This window comes from Corythoichthys intestinalis, chromosome 2 (assembly GCF_030265065.1).
Source record: "Corythoichthys intestinalis isolate RoL2023-P3 chromosome 2, ASM3026506v1, whole genome shotgun sequence".
NCBI lineage: Eukaryota > Metazoa > Chordata > Actinopteri > Syngnathiformes > Syngnathidae > Corythoichthys > Corythoichthys intestinalis.
Window position 1 is genome coordinate 17,217,829 of NC_080396.1, and position 17,890 is coordinate 17,235,718.

At 39.5% G+C, this 17,890-nt stretch overlaps 1 protein-coding gene and 1 long non-coding RNA gene across 4 annotated transcripts in view; one reads left to right on the forward strand and one right to left on the reverse strand.

Moving 5' to 3' along the window:
* Positions 1-7,371, forward strand: part of LOC130905152 (membrane cofactor protein-like) — a 34,801-nt gene extending 27,430 nt beyond the window's left edge. For all 3 annotated transcript variants that reach the window (XM_057818263.1, XM_057818273.1, XM_057818280.1), the window contains one exon: positions 1,311-7,371. In XM_057818263.1, the coding sequence (XP_057674246.1) occupies positions 1,311-1,313 (3 nt within the window). In that variant the 3' untranslated portion in view covers positions 1,314-7,371. The remainder of the gene's footprint in view (positions 1-1,310) is intronic.
* LOC130905163 (uncharacterized) lies at positions 6,798-17,344 on the reverse strand. The gene is made up of 2 exons (XR_009061060.1): positions 8,979-17,344; positions 6,798-8,551 (listed from the first exon to the last, which is right to left on the reverse strand). It is a non-coding gene; the product is annotated as an uncharacterized LOC130905163 (long non-coding RNA).
* Positions 17,345-17,890: the final 546 nt, after the last annotated feature.

Here is a 17,890-nt window from a genome sequence, read left to right on the forward strand (position 1 = left end):
TTAAACGAGACTTTTTATGGATATCTTTGAGAAATGGCTTTCTTCTTGCCACTCTTCCATAAAGGCCAGATTTGTGCAGTGTACGACTGATTGTTGTCCTATGGACAGACTCTCCCACCTCAGCTGTAGATCTCTGCAGTTCATCCAGAGTGATCATGGGCCTCTTGGCTGCATCTCTGATCAGTTTTCTCCTTGTTTGAGAAGAAAGTTTGGAAGGACGGCCAGGTCTTGGTAGATTTGCAGTGGTCTGATGCTCCTTCCATTTCAGTATGATGGCTTGCACAGTGCTCCTTGAGATGTTTAAAGCTTGGGAAATCTTTTTGTATCCAAATCCGGCTTTAAACTTCTCCACAACAGTATCTCGGACCTGCCTGATGTGTTCCTTGGTTTTCATAATGCTCTCTGCACTTTAAACAGAACCCTGAGACTATCACAGAGCAGGTGCATTTATACGGAGACTTAATTACACACAGGTGGATTCTATTTATCATCGTCGGTCATTTAGGACAACATTGGATCATTCAGAGATCCTCACTGAACTTCTGGAGTGAGTTTGCTGCACTGAAAGTAAAGGGGCCGAATAATATTGCACGCCCCACTTTTCAGTTTTTTATTTGTTAAAAAAGTTTGAATTATCCAATAAATGTTGTTCCACTTCACGATTGTGTCCCACTTGTTGTTGATTCTTGACAAAAAATAAATAAATTTCATATCTTTATGTTTGAAGCCTGAAATGTGGCGAAAGGTTGCAAGATTCAAGGGGGCCGAATACTTTTGCAAGGCACTGTAGGTACTTCAGAAGGACTAAAAGTAGTCCGGGCAAACATGATGCTTAGAGCTTTAAAAAATTCAACAATTCCGCGAGGTGTAGAAAATTCCTCGATCAACTTTTAAAATCGAGTTACTCTAATTATTCGAGTAAACGTTTCAGCTTGATGATAACCTTAATATGTACTGTAAATCACATGAAAATGACTCATGAGAACTACTCTATTACTGGTTTCATTCACCAAATCAAAATCTACACATTTTTGTCAGACCTTGTTTTCAGCATGTTTTGTTCAAATGTTTTGACCCTGGACCTAATAGAGAGGTACTGTTTAAGTAACTAGCTCCATCTTGTGTTGAACCCAAAGAAGTGCAACAGAATGTAGGCAAACTCAAGCTTCTTGTGTGGGCCATTTTCAATGTTTTCATAATTTGCGGCGGACCAATTAGTTTGGACACCCCTGCTCTAAAATGTACTGGCTGATTCTTTGTGCAGGTCCATTTTTCTCTTTCTAACTTAGAATTTCTTTCCTTTTTCACAGTGAACATGGCAGTCCTGCTGGCACAACTTTGCTAGAAATAGGGGGAGAACTCTGATGTCGGCTTCCAGTGGATGCCACTTTGAGGCTCTCATGACAGATCAACATTTTTCAGTTGTTACCATGCTTGATTTCTGTTACTTTTTGTCAGCACTTTTTCGTCTGCACCCCACACATATTTTCTTCACTTGCAAGTTGCAACGCAATAATTATCTTTGAGATTACAATTTTTCACATATACTTTTGACGCAGGCATTAAGTACATAATTAGTATACCTAAATGTTAAAGTATAAACACCCCACAATCAGTAGAATCTGACAAGAAGAGGGCTGAAAGAAAATTTCTCATCAGGCATGTCAGATTTTCACCAATTGTCCCAATGGGACCTTGGAGGAGGAGGAGAATTATTTATGCCTTAATGCACTTCAAGTGTTTTAACTTGTGGCAGGTATGTTTTTGTGTTATTTTATGAAATCCCAAAGATTTGGATTAGGCATGTGCCGGTATGAGATTTTGACTGTACGATAACCGTGAGCAAAGATACCGCGGTATCACGGTATTGCAATTATAGCTCCAAAATGTGTTATTTTGAGAGGTATGGGTTTAAAAAAAAAAAAAAAAAAAAATTCCGGGATTTTTTTTATTGTTCAGTAAATATTTGCAAATTGGAACATGAATATAACGTTAAAATAAATAAATAAACGAAAAATATTTTGAATACAATTTTTTTTTTAAATAGAACTTATAGACTACCCACAGCCACAGTTCAGGTTGCTCAATTGCTATAAAAAGTAAAAACACTAATAATAATTAAATAAAATTGAAAAATACTTACAGTACGACTTTTTTTACTTTTATTTTTTTAGGGGGCAAAAGCTCAAGTGAAGTTTCACCATTTTTAGCCACTGTGTCACCTCTAGTCTACGTGTCATGCCTTTGTGTTAAAAAGACAAAGAATTCACAAGTTAATAAGTTAGTTAAAATATAAATATTGTTGTGTAAAGGTTTCATCTAAAAAACATTGGGAGTAAGACCTCTCCTTGTCCAGCAAACGTGCATTTGTGCTTAGGGCAAGATCATCTGTCGCAATTAGCGATCTTTGACGCTATCCTTTTTTCCTTCATTCAAGCTTGGTTCTTAGTGGCCATGAGCTTTATAACCTTGACAAAGTTCCTCTCCCAGCTAAGACTACGCTAACATACGTCTTTCTGAGTTTTTAGTTAGTTTGTATTTTGAATTTGAAAGGAAAATTTGTGTTTCGTTTTTGGCAAACTTTTTCATTTTGATTTAGATTCAGAGTTTATTTATCATTGTCAAGATAACAACGAAATTCAGATTTAATTTTGTTCATGGATATGATGACTTCCTCACATTCTGTTGTGTTTGTGCTAATGAAGCTACTCACATGTGTAAAATACTATTGTACAACGTTGTAAATGTATTTATCTTGTATATTTCACTTACCATGATTTGAGACCTCCATATATTCAAGAAAATGACGCCTTTTGTTTGGGGTGTTTCTTTTTTGGTTTGCCTGCTGTCTAGCAGAATAGTGTCACTGACACACACACAGCAACAACCGGAGAGGGAGGGGTGAGCGCTGCCGCTTTAAGACAGTTCTGGCTGCATTTTTGAGAAATGTAAAATAGGGAACTCCGTACCACGGTATGACGGAAAATTTTTGTGGTTTTGAAACCGTGACATTTTCATACCACGGTAAACCTTGAAACCGGTAACCGGCACATGCCTAATTTGGATTATTATAAAACAACTTATTTTGGGCAGCCGTGATTGGCTTTGCTGTGGTCCCTAAAAATCAGTTTTAATATTGATCTATTATCGTACACTGGCATTGTGCTCTTTTTCTAAAAGCAAAACAAAAAGTTGAATGTATTCAAATTGTCATAAATCACATGTGACAATGAGTGGCAGTTTTATTGAATGGCTGGAAATTTTGCTTTTATATTGTTTTAGAAGCTAAATAAAATGACAGATTCGCCAGCAAGTTTTGCTTGTTTTTGTTCATTGGGGAAGTTTCAGTGTCTTCTATGCCTTCAGAGGACTAGAAAAATCTGCTTATTTCAAGTTGTTTGCATTGATTATGTTATGTGGTGCTTATAAATCTGGATATCCTCTGTGTGGTACACTCAGGTGCGCTGCCAGGAATTTTGGGCCCTGTGAAGAGACGTACTGTACTAGTTATTATAGTGTAACTAGGGGCCTTTCTGGACCGGTCTATTGGCACTTTCACATTAGACCAAAAAGACCGGGGTCCAGTTGGACAGCTACCTCGCAACAACACTTGCAAATGACTCGTTGAAAAGGTTCAGTATTCACATTGCACCAACCGAACTTTCCGAGTAGCATCACGTGGACGAAAGGTGCACTCATTGATTGGAAAAATAGAAGAGGAAATTCCTCCCTTAGCATCACACCATGGTGCTGTGACGCTGCACGTAATGTAGCATGAATTAGTCGCCGCTCGACCAGCAACGGGTCCGGCCTCTCCCGCTCGATGCCGAGCAAACTGGAGTATATAAAAAATGCATAGGGGGAAAATAAACCAGGAAAGGGAACCGTGTGGTAGCCCGAGTCACACAGGCGTGGAATTGCTTTCACTTTCGTGACATTTTGGACTGTCAAAATGTCACCGTGACTCACGAAACTGCTGCCCCGAGAGGCTCCACCTGTCTAAGTCACTGTTATAAGCGCACCCTGCTCCGCTTGCATTCACAAGCAGGGTGCGCTTTAAGTAGGCCGAGACACACAATTTTTGAGCAGACCAGAGTTCGTTTGTTTGGTCCGAAGTAGGGTTTGGATGTGCGTTCACATTTACAAAACGAAGCGGAGTATCTGAGAAAAAGAACTCTGGTCCATTTAAAAAGGACCAAACAATGCTAGTGTGAAAGTGCCCTATGATGGACCCTTAGAATCCCCCCTTATCGGCACCCCAAGGTACACTGGTGGAGATATTAGTCTATTGCACTAAGTATTTGTATATTGTCCGTGAGTTAATTGATGGGTTTAAGAAAAACATGTTCAGGTCAAAGCATGCTTGTTCAAATTAATTGGGAATTCATTCCAAGCAATGTATCTCAACTAACAATTGTCAATTAATTAATCAAATACTCATGCATGCAAATGCATTTTAAGTGTATCGCCTGTTTGACCAAATTGCTGCTCCGCGGTGCATCAACCCACCACCACAAGTGGTGCAAGTTTGCCTTTCAAAACAGGTGTAAAGCAGAAACACTCTAGATCAGGGGTCGGCAACCTATGACACGCGTGTCAGCACTGGCACGCGAAGGGTTAACCAGTGACACGCGAGGGCATGGCAAAAAAAAAAAAAAAAATGCGTGTTATGTTTATTGTCGGTTGTATCTTTATCAGTTGCTGAAGCGCCCCATCTTGTGGCCGTTTTATTTATTGGTTCTAAAACAGTAGAAGAAAAATGCAAATAGGAAGTTCTTCAAATGTGATTCAATGTGTTACATGGCAGCTCCACTCTCACAACTTGAGTGGCATTTGTGTTCTTTAGAGCAACGTCTGTGAGTATTTTGTTGTCAAATTGAGAATTACACTCTTTATATTGTCTTTAGGTTGCATGTTTGAGGGGAAATTTGTTTGATATTTCTAATTAAGAACTACTGAATACAGGCTAATTGTGCTTGCATATATGGATGGCATTTTTGTTATTTGCAGCATTGTTGCTGATTGCATGTATTTTTTCATTGTTTTAGTTTCACAAAAAAGAAAAGCGACACATAAAGGATTACTGAAAACATCTGGAGTGTGAACCTTTTCATGTTTAGCTGTTTGGATAGCGGAAGCGAGCCCATTTACAATGCGCCTTTTTTTTTACCGGAAATTAAGGCATTTTCAGTTGCGCGCCCTGTTATTTAGGGGCTTTACGGGACCGCCCCTCTCACCCACTCTGCCTGTGGCGTTATATGCGAGCAATAATGGATTTTGAGCACACCTCCAGCTCTTCCCCAATTTCTCGACTCCTGCGCTTGTCGGATTTTTTTCTCTGCGCGTTTAATTCAGCCCACGCTACTAACATGTCACGAAGCCGACCAATCAGAGAGCTGGCGGAAGTACACTGTGTTACCAATTGCACTTTTTGATAATTGCAACTCTGCACCATAGTGTGAAGTGGACAGGCGATTAACGTGGCTTGTTGTGGTCGATTCGCCCGGTGCTTACTTCAGAGAGGTGGTGATGTGCATAAAAACACAGTGACACGTTGGATGGTATTTTGCTGGAGACTTTTATTAACAAAACTAAAACCAGCATGGGACACAGCCACTTTTCATGGCGCTCTTCGCACAACTCTCTCTCAACACCTTGCTCCCTGCCTCTCTTTTTCTTACGCTTAACTAGTAAGCTGGCCATACTGTAGGGGACAGCGGCCCCTTGGGGGTGCCGGTAACAACTTTTTGGCTGGTTACTTCCGCTTGCTCTGTGCATTATGCCTCGAGAGCGTTGTGTGTGTGTCGCACAACAAGTGTCAAACGCCACTACGAGACAAAACATGAAATTCATGGAAAACAGGGCCAGGGATCACATTAAGGTAGGCATCTTTTGTATTTGTTATATAAAATCTAAAATTGTGCGTAGAATTCACTGTTAGTGAACAAGACAAAGTAGTCGCCTGTTCTGACTTCGAAGGTTAAAACAGCCCGCTCTGTACTGTGAGAGACCTGCACTGAGAATCACGCTTGTTCCCCTTTTCTTGCTGGGTTGTGTGTGTGTGATATGTTTACATAAGATGATGGTCAAGTTTTGATATTTTCTACAATATACTTTTATTTTTTAGTTATTTGATAAAGAAGAATGGTAGTTGTAAGATTTCAACGTATGTTCATGTTGTTTTGTTTGGAGTAAAATTACAGCTCTGTTGGATATAAAAATTCGGATGTGCGTCATTAATCTGGGTGTGGCACACTGATTGATAAGAAAATTTGAAAGTGGCACGCCACACCAAAAAGGTTGCTGACCCCTGCTCTAGATAGTCATGTTATTTTCTTCTACTAGATGGCGTGTCTGTGGAGTGTAAATGTTTTTCTTACAGTAGAAAATTATATTGGAACTATTGCTGTTCCAAACATTAAATTTGGCAACACCTCATTGATGATCAAATATCTGTAGCTGTTTTCATGTAACTACATACCAGAGGTGGGTAGTAACACTTTACATTTTTACTTCGTTACATTTACTTGAGTAATATGTCCCCACATCCCCCTCCCGTCATCTCCGCTCTTCTAATGAAAATATCCTTGCACTGCACCAACAAAGAACACACCGAACTTGAGGGACAGAGCCTTCTCTGTTGCTGCCTCCTCCCTTTGGAACTCACTCCCTAAACCCATCCGTACCTGTTCAGACCTTCCTACTGTTGGAGGCAGTCTTTCAGGTCCTCCGCATGTTCGTTTTCAATTCAGGTGAGACTGCTAGACTGGATTGCAAAGTAAAGACTGGAGACAATATCAATACTGCACAGTTTTAATTTCAGAAATTTCTGGGTGCATTCAATGACAGAACAAAAGATGTGTAGAGAAATGCACGCTAGACAGATGGCTCGGCATTGCTTATATGCTGTACAAATAAGGAGGTGTGTCTGGAACGTTTGGTGATTAGGTCATGAGTCTTGCTGGTTGGCAGTTAAAAGTCCATGATTATCTTAGGCAAAACTACCTGTCAGCAGTTTCTATGAAAAACAACTCCATTTGATTGCATTAGGCAAGATGCATACTGACTTCACTATATTCAAAAAACTGTTAAAAACTCAGCTTTTTAAACTAGCTTTTAACTTATAATTATTTTCTTTGTTTTATTCTGGTCACGTTGTTTGCTGTTTTTTGTTTCAACTGTAAAGCGTATTTGAGCATTGGTTAAAAACGCTTTACAAATAAAATGTATTATTATTTTTTAGAAAAATGTACTTCTTCGTTTTACAACGCTATAATTTTTACTTGAGTAGATTTGTGAAGAAGAAACACTACTCTTACTCGGCTACTTTGGGCTACACTAGAGTCGTTAAATTTTTCCTTTTTTATTCTACATATTGACTGTTTTTGCCAGAAATGCCAACATTGGTTCTGTTTCACCAATGAGACATCGCAACAAGAACCACATGACTAAGTTATACCAATCAGAGCTAAGTTTTTTTCTCCACTAGAGGGTGCTCATTCTCTTTAGACAGGTGATGTTTCATAGTGTTGTTCTGGTCAGAAATGTTTTTTTTATAAAAAGTCATTATTTCTGGCCTAATATGGTCATGTAATGGGTTATAGTACAGTATAATAATAGTTTATATAGAAGTTTTGCTGAGAAAAAAATATATCGTTATTAAAAAAAAAAAAAAAAAAAAAAACATTGTAAGCATTAGTTTAATGTTACTCATTACTTGAGTATTTTTTTTTCAACAAATACTTTACTTGAGTAAATCTTTGGATAACTACTTTTACTTGAACAATATTATTTAGAAGTAACGCTACTCTTATGTGATTAAGGTTTTTGGCTACTCTACCCACTTCTGCTACATAAAATGTAAACACCAATTTCCATATTTCAACTTTGTTATGCCCTTATTGCTGACATACTTTCAACAAATTAGTAACTAGGATGCGCATCTTACCCGACAAAAACTTTGTAGCATGTGTAAATGCCAAGTGGAAAGCTAAAGATTACATTTCCCAGGATCTCTGTTACAAGTGCTTTTGTTCTGCTTTACAATTTAGCACAGCACCATCTTGTGGATGAGATGTTAACTGATAATTAAATGGCAGGCAATGAAGTTTTATGTGGAGGAAAGAAACTGCACACATTATTTTGATCATATTATTTCTTAGATATAAGTAGTAATAATAGCAAACATGAGCGCATTCTTGTGTGACCACTTTTCATCGAAGGTGGTTTGAGGTCAGTTTCTGACGTTGACTTTCCTCATGGTCCAAGGTGAGACGAGAGCTGTCCTTCACTGTAACCGATTTCAAATGGTGCTAGAAACAAGCAGACTCTCAGCGCCAGAAGAAATCGGTCAACCTTGGAAAAAGGACAAAGTGCTCCGGCTGCCACTTGAGTGAAGAACTTTTCTTGGCACAGATGACTTTTACTGGCAGGTGATTCTAACTGCCCACCCCAAAAACACTGATTTCAAATGGTGCTAGATAGATGACAATACTCTAAGCCACCATCTGAAGCCAGCTTCCAAGGGGGGCATTTCTGATACGAAAAAAACCTATGGAGTAAAACAGCCTTAGATAGTTAGGAAGAAATGACAACAAATGGAAAACTTGATCAACTGGCGCCTTTTGATGACGGGACAAGCCACATTCTTCAGATAATTGTCAAGAATCCCTTAAAAGATGGGGCAAAAATAAGGTCATCACAAAAATATACAACAAAAAACACACGGTAGTATATCAGTAACAATACCACGTAACAAATTCCTATGAAGGGCTGATTACATGTTTTTCCCCAGTGCTTGCGTGGTTTTTCTCTTGGTAGTGTCCTTCCACTTTCATAAAACAATGCATGTTAGCTTCAGTGAAGACTAGTTTGCCCTGTGATTGACCGTCTATCAGTCATGGGAACAGCGCACCTTATAACCTTAACCCTTTCAGGAACAGTGGGCACTACAGTAGACAGCTATTCAACAGTAATACCTTCAATCCTCTATAGCAGTGGTCTCCAACTCGGTCCTCTAAGGCCCGCTGTGGGTGCAGAATTTCATTCCAACCAGACAATTGACGACACTTTTTTACCACTCCGTTGTTTTACAAGTGCAATCAGTTGATTGCAGTCAGGTGTTGCTTGTTTTAGCAGAAACCTCATTGGTTCAACTATCTGTGCTGGATCGGCAGGAACAAAAACCACGACCCACAGCGGGCCGGGTTGGAGACCACTGCTTTATAGGGCAAGTGACTTTTTTTTCCATTTGAAAAAAAACAACTTTGAATTAAATTTATGAATTAATACAATATTGAAGCTAAATTTATGAAATTTAAATGAATAAAAACAGAAATACACTCTGGTTATGGCCCTAAGTAACACTCTAAAGCAGGGATCCCCATTCACTGGTCTGGGGACCGGTATTGGTCTGAGGCGCATTTGCTACCGGGCCGCAGAAAAATTATAAATAATTTGTTAACAACCGCAATTTGGCCTATGACTCTTGATTAATCCAAATAAGATTTGTGTATGCATCCATTACTGGGGTGTTTGCACACCTATAGCAGCCCAGTGTTAGTCAATGTAAACAGTAACGTTAGCTAGTATTGGCTGTGTGCTGAAACACCTTCTAATATCCATCCCTCGTCTTTGAAGGGGGCGGGGGAGGCGGCATGTTGTATTTCTGTCCGGCTGTGAATGGGGGGGTGTGTGTGTGTGTGTGGGGGGGGGGGGTAGTCAGGGGGTTGAAGTCATCAGTCAATCAAACGTGCGTTTCAGGGGAAAAATGGACTGGCACATTCAACAAGTGAAAAGGGGTCAGTGTAAGTGAACATAATGAAAGTACTGTAATTAATTTAATAATGGAATTTAAACAACCTGTATAAGTGAAGTCATTATATAATGCAAATAAGGTTGCTTAAAAGTTGGTGGGGATAATTTGGACATCCTGAAAAGTTGGTTGTGTTATGTCCCTACCATCCCAATGCAAACCTACGCCCTTGGTTTATTCCCCCTTCCAAATCAAAATGGATAGGACATCTAGCACCGGCAGTGGCAGTCGATGAGTTAAATGGGTGCCCTGTAAGTTTAAAAAAAAAAAAAAGTAATAATTTGTGCATGAAATGGTTAAGATTTCAGTGGATCAACATTCTGAAAAGGGAGTACAATGTATCCTGCTTGGGTAACGCCCACATCTTATCAGTCTCAAAATGAACGCAAAGTCAAAAAAGCAGCTCGAGACGCCACTGTGCACTTGACATTTTGCCTCATCGGACACATGCGCCCTCGTGCCGTTTCTCGTCTTCACTACTTCGGTGAGCATTGATGAAAATGATGAACGAGGGAAGGTTTACGATCTCTGTATCACAAGGAAGTAAAGATCAATGGCTGGCAACAAGAGCCATGACGCACATACACAAACACAGAGAGAGGGCAGGGCTCAGGTAGTGTCAGCACACCGACCGCCTGCCAAGTCAAAAGCAACTCACCTCTTGCTAAAAGGACCACTGACAATCCTTCCAGAAAACACACGCCCACAAGCAGTCTGCCTATTTTGTCTGCATGTGTGTAGAGCGACAACTCCCACAAATAACTCTGGTTTTTAACCGTGATCAAAGCCAAATGCACGGAATTAAAAGCAAGTCAGTCCAAAACATCAGATATTTCTTTTCACAATAAGAATAAAAAACAGTACTTATCAAGTATCAGATGGAGCAGGCGAAACCTTTTGACGTTCGAGTTGTGTACGAGGTTATTAACAGTATGTGTGTGTTAACACAATTACCAAACAGATTAGAAGACCTTTATGTAGGTAAGGTGTCCAGTCTCCATCGCCTCGCTGACTTTGCATTACCACCATGTTCCCTCCTGCCCGCTTAATGTTTGTGTGCCACTGGACCTCTTGTGTAACGCTTATAAAACATTTAAAGAGACAGCAGACCTTCGTAGCGCGGTTAATCCAGATGGGACTGTGACAAAGGCAGGAATCTATTATCCATCATTATTGGGTCCAAGTTGAGAGTATTAGAAAATGACTAATATTTACTACTACAAGCTGAAACTTGGCTGGATTGACAAAATCCAAGATAGCTATAACCCAGTCGAGTGCTGACAAAGCACCTGCTGACTCCTGTCACGATGTATGTTATTTTTGTTTTGTTTTTTCAAGAGAAGTTAAAAATACTTCCTTATAAGGCTGCAGCTATCGATTATTTTAGTAGTCGATTAATCGATTAACTAGTTTGTTGAATAATCGAGTAATCAGAGAAGTAACATGAAATATTAAAATACCTGAACTGAGCCTCAAACGGCATTAAATAATTAAATAAGGATCTATGTACAACAAAAGAACAATTGGCTAACTTAAATAGCAAAAGTCTGCTAGCTTAAATGCTATAAAACGTTAACTTTTTTTTTTTTTTTTAACAATGCTCTTAACAAATGGTTCAGACACATATTCCAACAAAATACAGCTAAATATTCCCATAAACTAAATTACGAATACATTAATAAAAACTAGAGCTGAAACGAATACTCGAGCAACTCGAGTAACTCGAGTTTAAAAACTGATCCGAGTAATTTTATTTACCTCGAGGAATCGTTTCATTTTGCCAGCTCTAAGCATCACGTTTTGCCAGGACTACTTTTAATGCGGGACAACGCAATAGCAATAAAAAAAAAGCCGACAGCCGCTACAAACTACGCCGACGTTGCTAAAAACTACGCCCGCATGATGCTAGTAGCAGGTAGTGTCTGATGTGTCTCATAGACATCGCATGCATTTAGGACTAGATGCAAAATGACAGACTCAGCAGCGTCTGGGCAGCGATAGTAAACAGCCGCCATCATTAAGCAGTACTCAGCACTACTAAATATAACGTTACTGTCACTCGCTCAAGTAACGTTAGCCCTTCGGAGGGCTAGGTTTCTATTGATTATGACCACTGTCGATGCGTGGCTAATGTGTCTTACATACAGGCTTAAATTAATCTGTACAAACACCGCGCTGTAGAGTGATGAGGGTGTAAAATTAAAACATAATAAAGCTAACTGTCAGTTTTAGCTCAGTAGTCATAGCTGAATAAAACACCAAGTAGCGCTGGTCCTTAATGTGCTCCAATACAGCAGGTATCATACATTTATTTTGAAAACTGCAAAAACTCAAAATCTTATCAGTACTTACAGTTTAGACTAACTTAAAACTTAACTTGAACTTAAAAATAGCTTGACACAAATGGAAATTCAATTGAAACACGTGGGAAAAATACGTAGCTTTCAAGTGATGTGTGTTATCAAGCGTAATTACATTTTTAGGTAAGAAATATATAACTTATATAAATATATATTTTTTTTATAAGCTCTACAAGTTTTTTTGAGTGAAAGCAGTGATTTTTTTTCTAGTCACATCTGAGATGCAATTGTTGGCTTTTTCAACAATGTACATCGAAAATAAAGACATTGATTGACTGAAAATGGTTCAATATTGGATTATATGTCTTTTTTTCTCATGTATATTTATAATTGCTCTTTACCTAAAAAAAAAAATGTTTTATCCGATTACTCGATTAATCGATAGAATTTTCAGTCGACTACTCGATTACTAAAATATTCGATAGCTGCAGCCCTAAAAAAAAACATTAGCGCAAACAAAAACCTAGCTTATGTTGGTCTTAACATGGAGCAGCTGGATTCAGCCATGTCAAATTAGGCAGACTAGAAGGCAGTGTATCCACTCAAATCAATAAAACTGATTGCAAACACTTTCAAAATAAACCATGACAACGCCACAATAATTAAATGAATACTCGAAGCAGCAAAATTTTATTCGAATCTTTTTTTCTAATCGAATACTCAAGTTAATCGATTAATCGTTCCAACTAAGGAAAAATTTGGACTTTTTTAATTTACGCCTTCCCTGTGTGCAGATCAAGTACTTATGATGAAGTATTTACACACTTCTTAAAATTTTGTTTGTATCTGTCCCTCAGAAAAATTATGATATTTTAAAGGAAATTTTATCTATTAAAGGGAAAATCGGACTTAGACTTGTAGGCTCTAATAAGCCACAATTTTTCTTTTACTAAAATATGTCATTAGAAACAAAGAAAATATTGCCATTGATTTAAAAATCTATAATATTTAGTACATGTTTTGACCTACGGAGGGCGCCATGTTTTATGCACGCAATGGACGCTCGGGGTTATAGCGTAGTTTGTCACTGTCACTAGACAAACACTACCGGTGTTCTGCAATTCCTTGCGGCGGCGAAATGTTCAAATGCGCACATCGAGTAAAAATGGTGAGTACTCACTATTAAGTATTTTTATTTAGTCTTTTATGACCTTTTCATTGCCTCAAAATGCCTTTTGCATGTTTCCCTCTCATACTTTTAAGCTTTGTGTTTTCTTGTAGTAGCCTTAAAGCAGATTGAGCTATTGACCACATTAGCCATGTAGCATATTTAAACCACCCTTATTTGATATTACTATGTTTAAGTAATTTCTTAAGGCATCTTTAGTATGTTGTCTGTATGCATCTAAACAAAACAAGCTGAAAGCACACGGTAGTACTTTGGGTGTCAAATTCGCCTCTTGTAGACGTTTCGCCGGTGTAGCACATTTTGGCAGAACACCGGTTTTGTCCTACTCTCCTCTCGTCTCATCCCATACTTCCTGTTCATTTGCTTTTGCTGCTCGTATTGTGAAATATCGACAGTGCTGTCATGTTCCTCTCGGGTTCTATTTTGTCCTACTCTCCTCTCGTCTCATCCCGTCTTTCCTGTTCATTTTGCTTTTGCTGCTCATATTGTGAAATATCGACAGTGCTGTCATGTTCCTCTCGGGCTCTAATTGAAAGGGTTAAAAAGATATCATGTTTATGTCGATGGAGTCATACTGTGGAAGCCCGGGAGCGTAACCTAGTTACTTCACCGCCCTGCGACGTCAACAACAATGGCGACCTACTTTTTAAACTGTATTGTATTTTACTGTATTGGCCCGAATATAAGACGATGTTTTTTGCATTGAAATATGACTGAAAAAGTGGGGGTCGTCTTATATTCGCGGTCTAGACATTATTCCCATTCGCGACGCTAGATGGCGCCAAATGTCATCGAAGCGATGTTCTGTCATGACAGATCTCAGCTACTCTCAAGTTTAACCAGTTTGCATTATTTTATTGCAATGTTTTTACTTATTCAGATTTGTTTCAAGACTAGTTAGTTAGACTTCACTTTGATGGTTAATGCAATTTTGTTTTTTAATCACAATAGATTTATTTACATTTCAAAAACCAGAAGCCATTCATTTACTAATGTGATTGCACTTTAGTTTACATATTTAAATGTTCAGATATTAAGATTTGAATTAGGCAAAATAACAAGCTTTTTCTCTCAAATACGTTGTTATAATCATTTGTTTCAGATGTACTGAAATTATTTTCTGTATAAAAATTAATTTGGTGTTCAAAAAGTCTTTTTTCAAACTTTAGTCCTGAAAAAGAGGGGGTCGTCTTACTATCAGGGCCGTCTTATATTCGGGTCAATACGGTAATTTTCCAAACTGTATAAAAAAAAAAAACATCAAGAGGGGTTTTAATATCAAATTATTTTAACTCATAATAACGTTTATATTTTAAGTCTTTATACCCGTGGTTCCCTTTAAGGAAATAAAACTAAAGATTTCTATCCTTGAAGTAAAAAAGTAATCGCCGTCCCTTCTTAGATCACGACTTAGTGTACGCGGGTAATCACATTTTGACTGACTGTGTTCGAGCCTAATTAACTCCTGTTCAAAAAAGAAACCACTTAAATAGAACCTGCCAGACAAAATGGAAAAAATCTCAACAAACTGCAACAAACTATAACAATTCCTCAAAATATTCAACCTCAAAATATTCAACCTATCATAAATATGGAGGAACAATTATCTCAAGAGCACGGCGACATCCCATTAAAGAGGTCATAAAGGAACCCAGGATACCAGCTACAGAAATGCGGAATTTAATCTTGCGATATCATGATATTATTAATATTGTGCCTTCCCTAATATAGATGTTAGGGGTGTAACTCTACACAAAAATCTCGGTTCGGTACGTACCTCGGTTTTGAGGTCACGGTTCGGTTCATTTTCGGTACAGTAAGAAAACAAAATGCAAAATATAAATGTGCTAGTTGTTTATTACACACCTTTGTGCTTTCAACAATAGGAACATTAGCCTATACAAAGCTAGAATTCTGCTCAAAAAGTAGCGGGTATTTAAAGATAATCCAGCAAAAATTTGCCTTTCAGACCCCGCGTATAGGTCAGCTTTCTTTCTGAGAGAAAAAAGAAGTCCTGTGCTAAAGAGAAAAGCAATCCCAATGACAAAGATTTTAACATGTATTTTACAAATGAATGCCTCAATGAATCATTTTTTTTTTCTTATGAACGGTTTTCAAAAGTTTTATTGGTGGATTTTCTCAAGTTAAAGCGCCACACAGAAATTAATACATTTAATTGTGTAAGCAGGATCTGTGTATTATTCTTATTTTTTAATTACAGGTGTTTTAGCTCATTTCAATTTATTTTATTTAAACGGGCTATTATTTATTTTATTTTGTGTTTATATTTTACAAATGTGATGTAGTATTCATTTATATTGTATGTTTTATGTTGTATAACTTTAGTTCCTCTGTGAATATTAGTTCCTACTTGTTTTGTTGTGGTAGGAGGGTTTTGTATTCAAAACGGGGCCATGTTGGTTATTATTATAGCAGAGAAGACAGCAGTAAATCAACAAAGACAAGTCAACTTGTGCCCTGATCTACCACTCAAGAGATCTGATGACCTCAAAAAGTGGGTTACGATTGCATATTAGTTTGAAAATCGACCGGATCCACCATATTTTTACATGAGTGACTTCCGGTCTCCCCGATCCTAGCTACCGGTAGTAGTATTGACGCAGGAGGGTCGTGACCCGCATCAAGTAATAAACTCTGCCGGTCTTTTCGCGTGCGTCATGTTGAGCCACTTCTGGGACGCGTCTAACACGCCGCCGCTGCGTTCTCGCGGCGGCCACGTTGTCGCGCAGTTGACGTTTCTGGGTTATACTGCCCTACCGTGTTGGTCCTCATTATAGTAGAAAAGACAGATTAAATATAATCTACACAAACAAACTGTAACCCGATCGACTCACAGCCTCGAAAAGTAAGGGTTACATTACGTAAGAAACTCGTTCGGTACGCCTCCGTTCCAAACCGAGCACCATGTACCGAAACGGTTCAATACGAATACATGTACCGTTACACTCTTAATAGATGTGCATAGAAATATGAATGATTCAGCTGAGCTCCAACTGCCAACCAATTATGCTTTGCGTAGCGACTTATATCCAATAAGAGTACTGTTTAGTGCCAAACCATGCAATGCCAACTTGAAGCGCAGCAGTGGACTGAATGAAGCCAAAGCAGGGTAACCATGAGAGGCGGGTAAACGACTTCAGTTTCTTTCACCCTGTATCTCCTATGCTTTCTCTCTCGGTCTCTCTCCGTTGCTCTATTTCTCTCCCTCATCCTGAGCTCTGACATTTAGCCCCTCCCACTGTTCCTTCTCTCCATGACACAGAGCTAGAGAGAGAGGAAGTGGGAGCGATCCAAACGAGGTGACGAGAAGTCCAGCCCAGAGAGGACTGCGTCATCGCCGCTGCCTCTTCTAACTACGCAGGAGTCACTTTGTCTTGGGAAGGATTCGACCGAATCCCGGCAGGCATGCGGTGTTAAAACACGTCACATGACGGCAGACGACAATCTGTTATCTAATTGCAGAGACGGACCCCGACCGGCCTCTGTCGTCTATGCTCGACTCCCTCTGCGTTTCCACTCCGGCAACAACAACTTTTGCCACCTCGTCAGACATGCCCACGTTTCACGATAGGCCGTGGGAGATCATACATGACTGTTGCAAAAAAGCGATGCCATTTTGGGCCGAACATCCCCGCCCGTGCTTCGCGAACATTTTAAGAAGCTTCCAGAACAGTGTGCCGTTAACCCTTGGGTCGGCCTGCTTTCTGCCGAACCACACCTCGATCACCATCCTATCACAACAACTGTGGTCCACCTTCAGCATCCATGTTGAAACTCCTTTGGCCGGCTAGCTGGAGCTACGCAGCATACACAAACACAAACACACACACATATACAGGCACATTAGTAGCTAGTGACAGAAGAACACATCACAACTACCAAGGAAGAAGAAGACGAGGAAGCCTCGGCTGTCCGAAAGCCACAATGTCCACTTCAGGTGGAAAACTCCATGAATGTGGGCTCCTGTTATCACAGCTTTTTGTTTTGTCCGGACACGAAAAAGTGACGTAGCAACTATTCTCCCCCCCCCACCAAAAAAAGATCCTCTCCTGTGTCTGACTCGCTTGCCCTCCCCCCCTCCCTCCCTCACTGCATCTCGCTGGCTTTATTTTCATCCGCCCGCAACAGCCCGACTGCTATTAGCCTGCCACTTTCAGCACAAATACACACAAAGTGATCAGACCTCACACAGATGCGCGCACGCGTGCACGCACGGCCTTGCGCACGCTCGCGCAGTTCCTCTTCCTGAGTGTGACGCAGCATTTAATTCTCAGTGCTTCTGTATCACTGTTAGCCTCTCCATCACACTCGGACACAAGCGCGAGCTGAGTGTGAGGACCTTTAAAGGTACCAAAATTTCCCTTACTCGCTTCTAGCTAGTTAATGACTTTGCAGTCCTTGTTTTTCTCCATCTTGTTCTTTGCAAGAGATACAATCTCGACTCTTCCCTTAAGTAAGGCAGAGCCTCTTCTATCACCTGACTGCACTCTGCTTTTAAAGGGACATCACCAGCTTGGATAAAATTGTAGTGGCCCTTTAACTCATTTGCTCCCAAAAACGTATAAA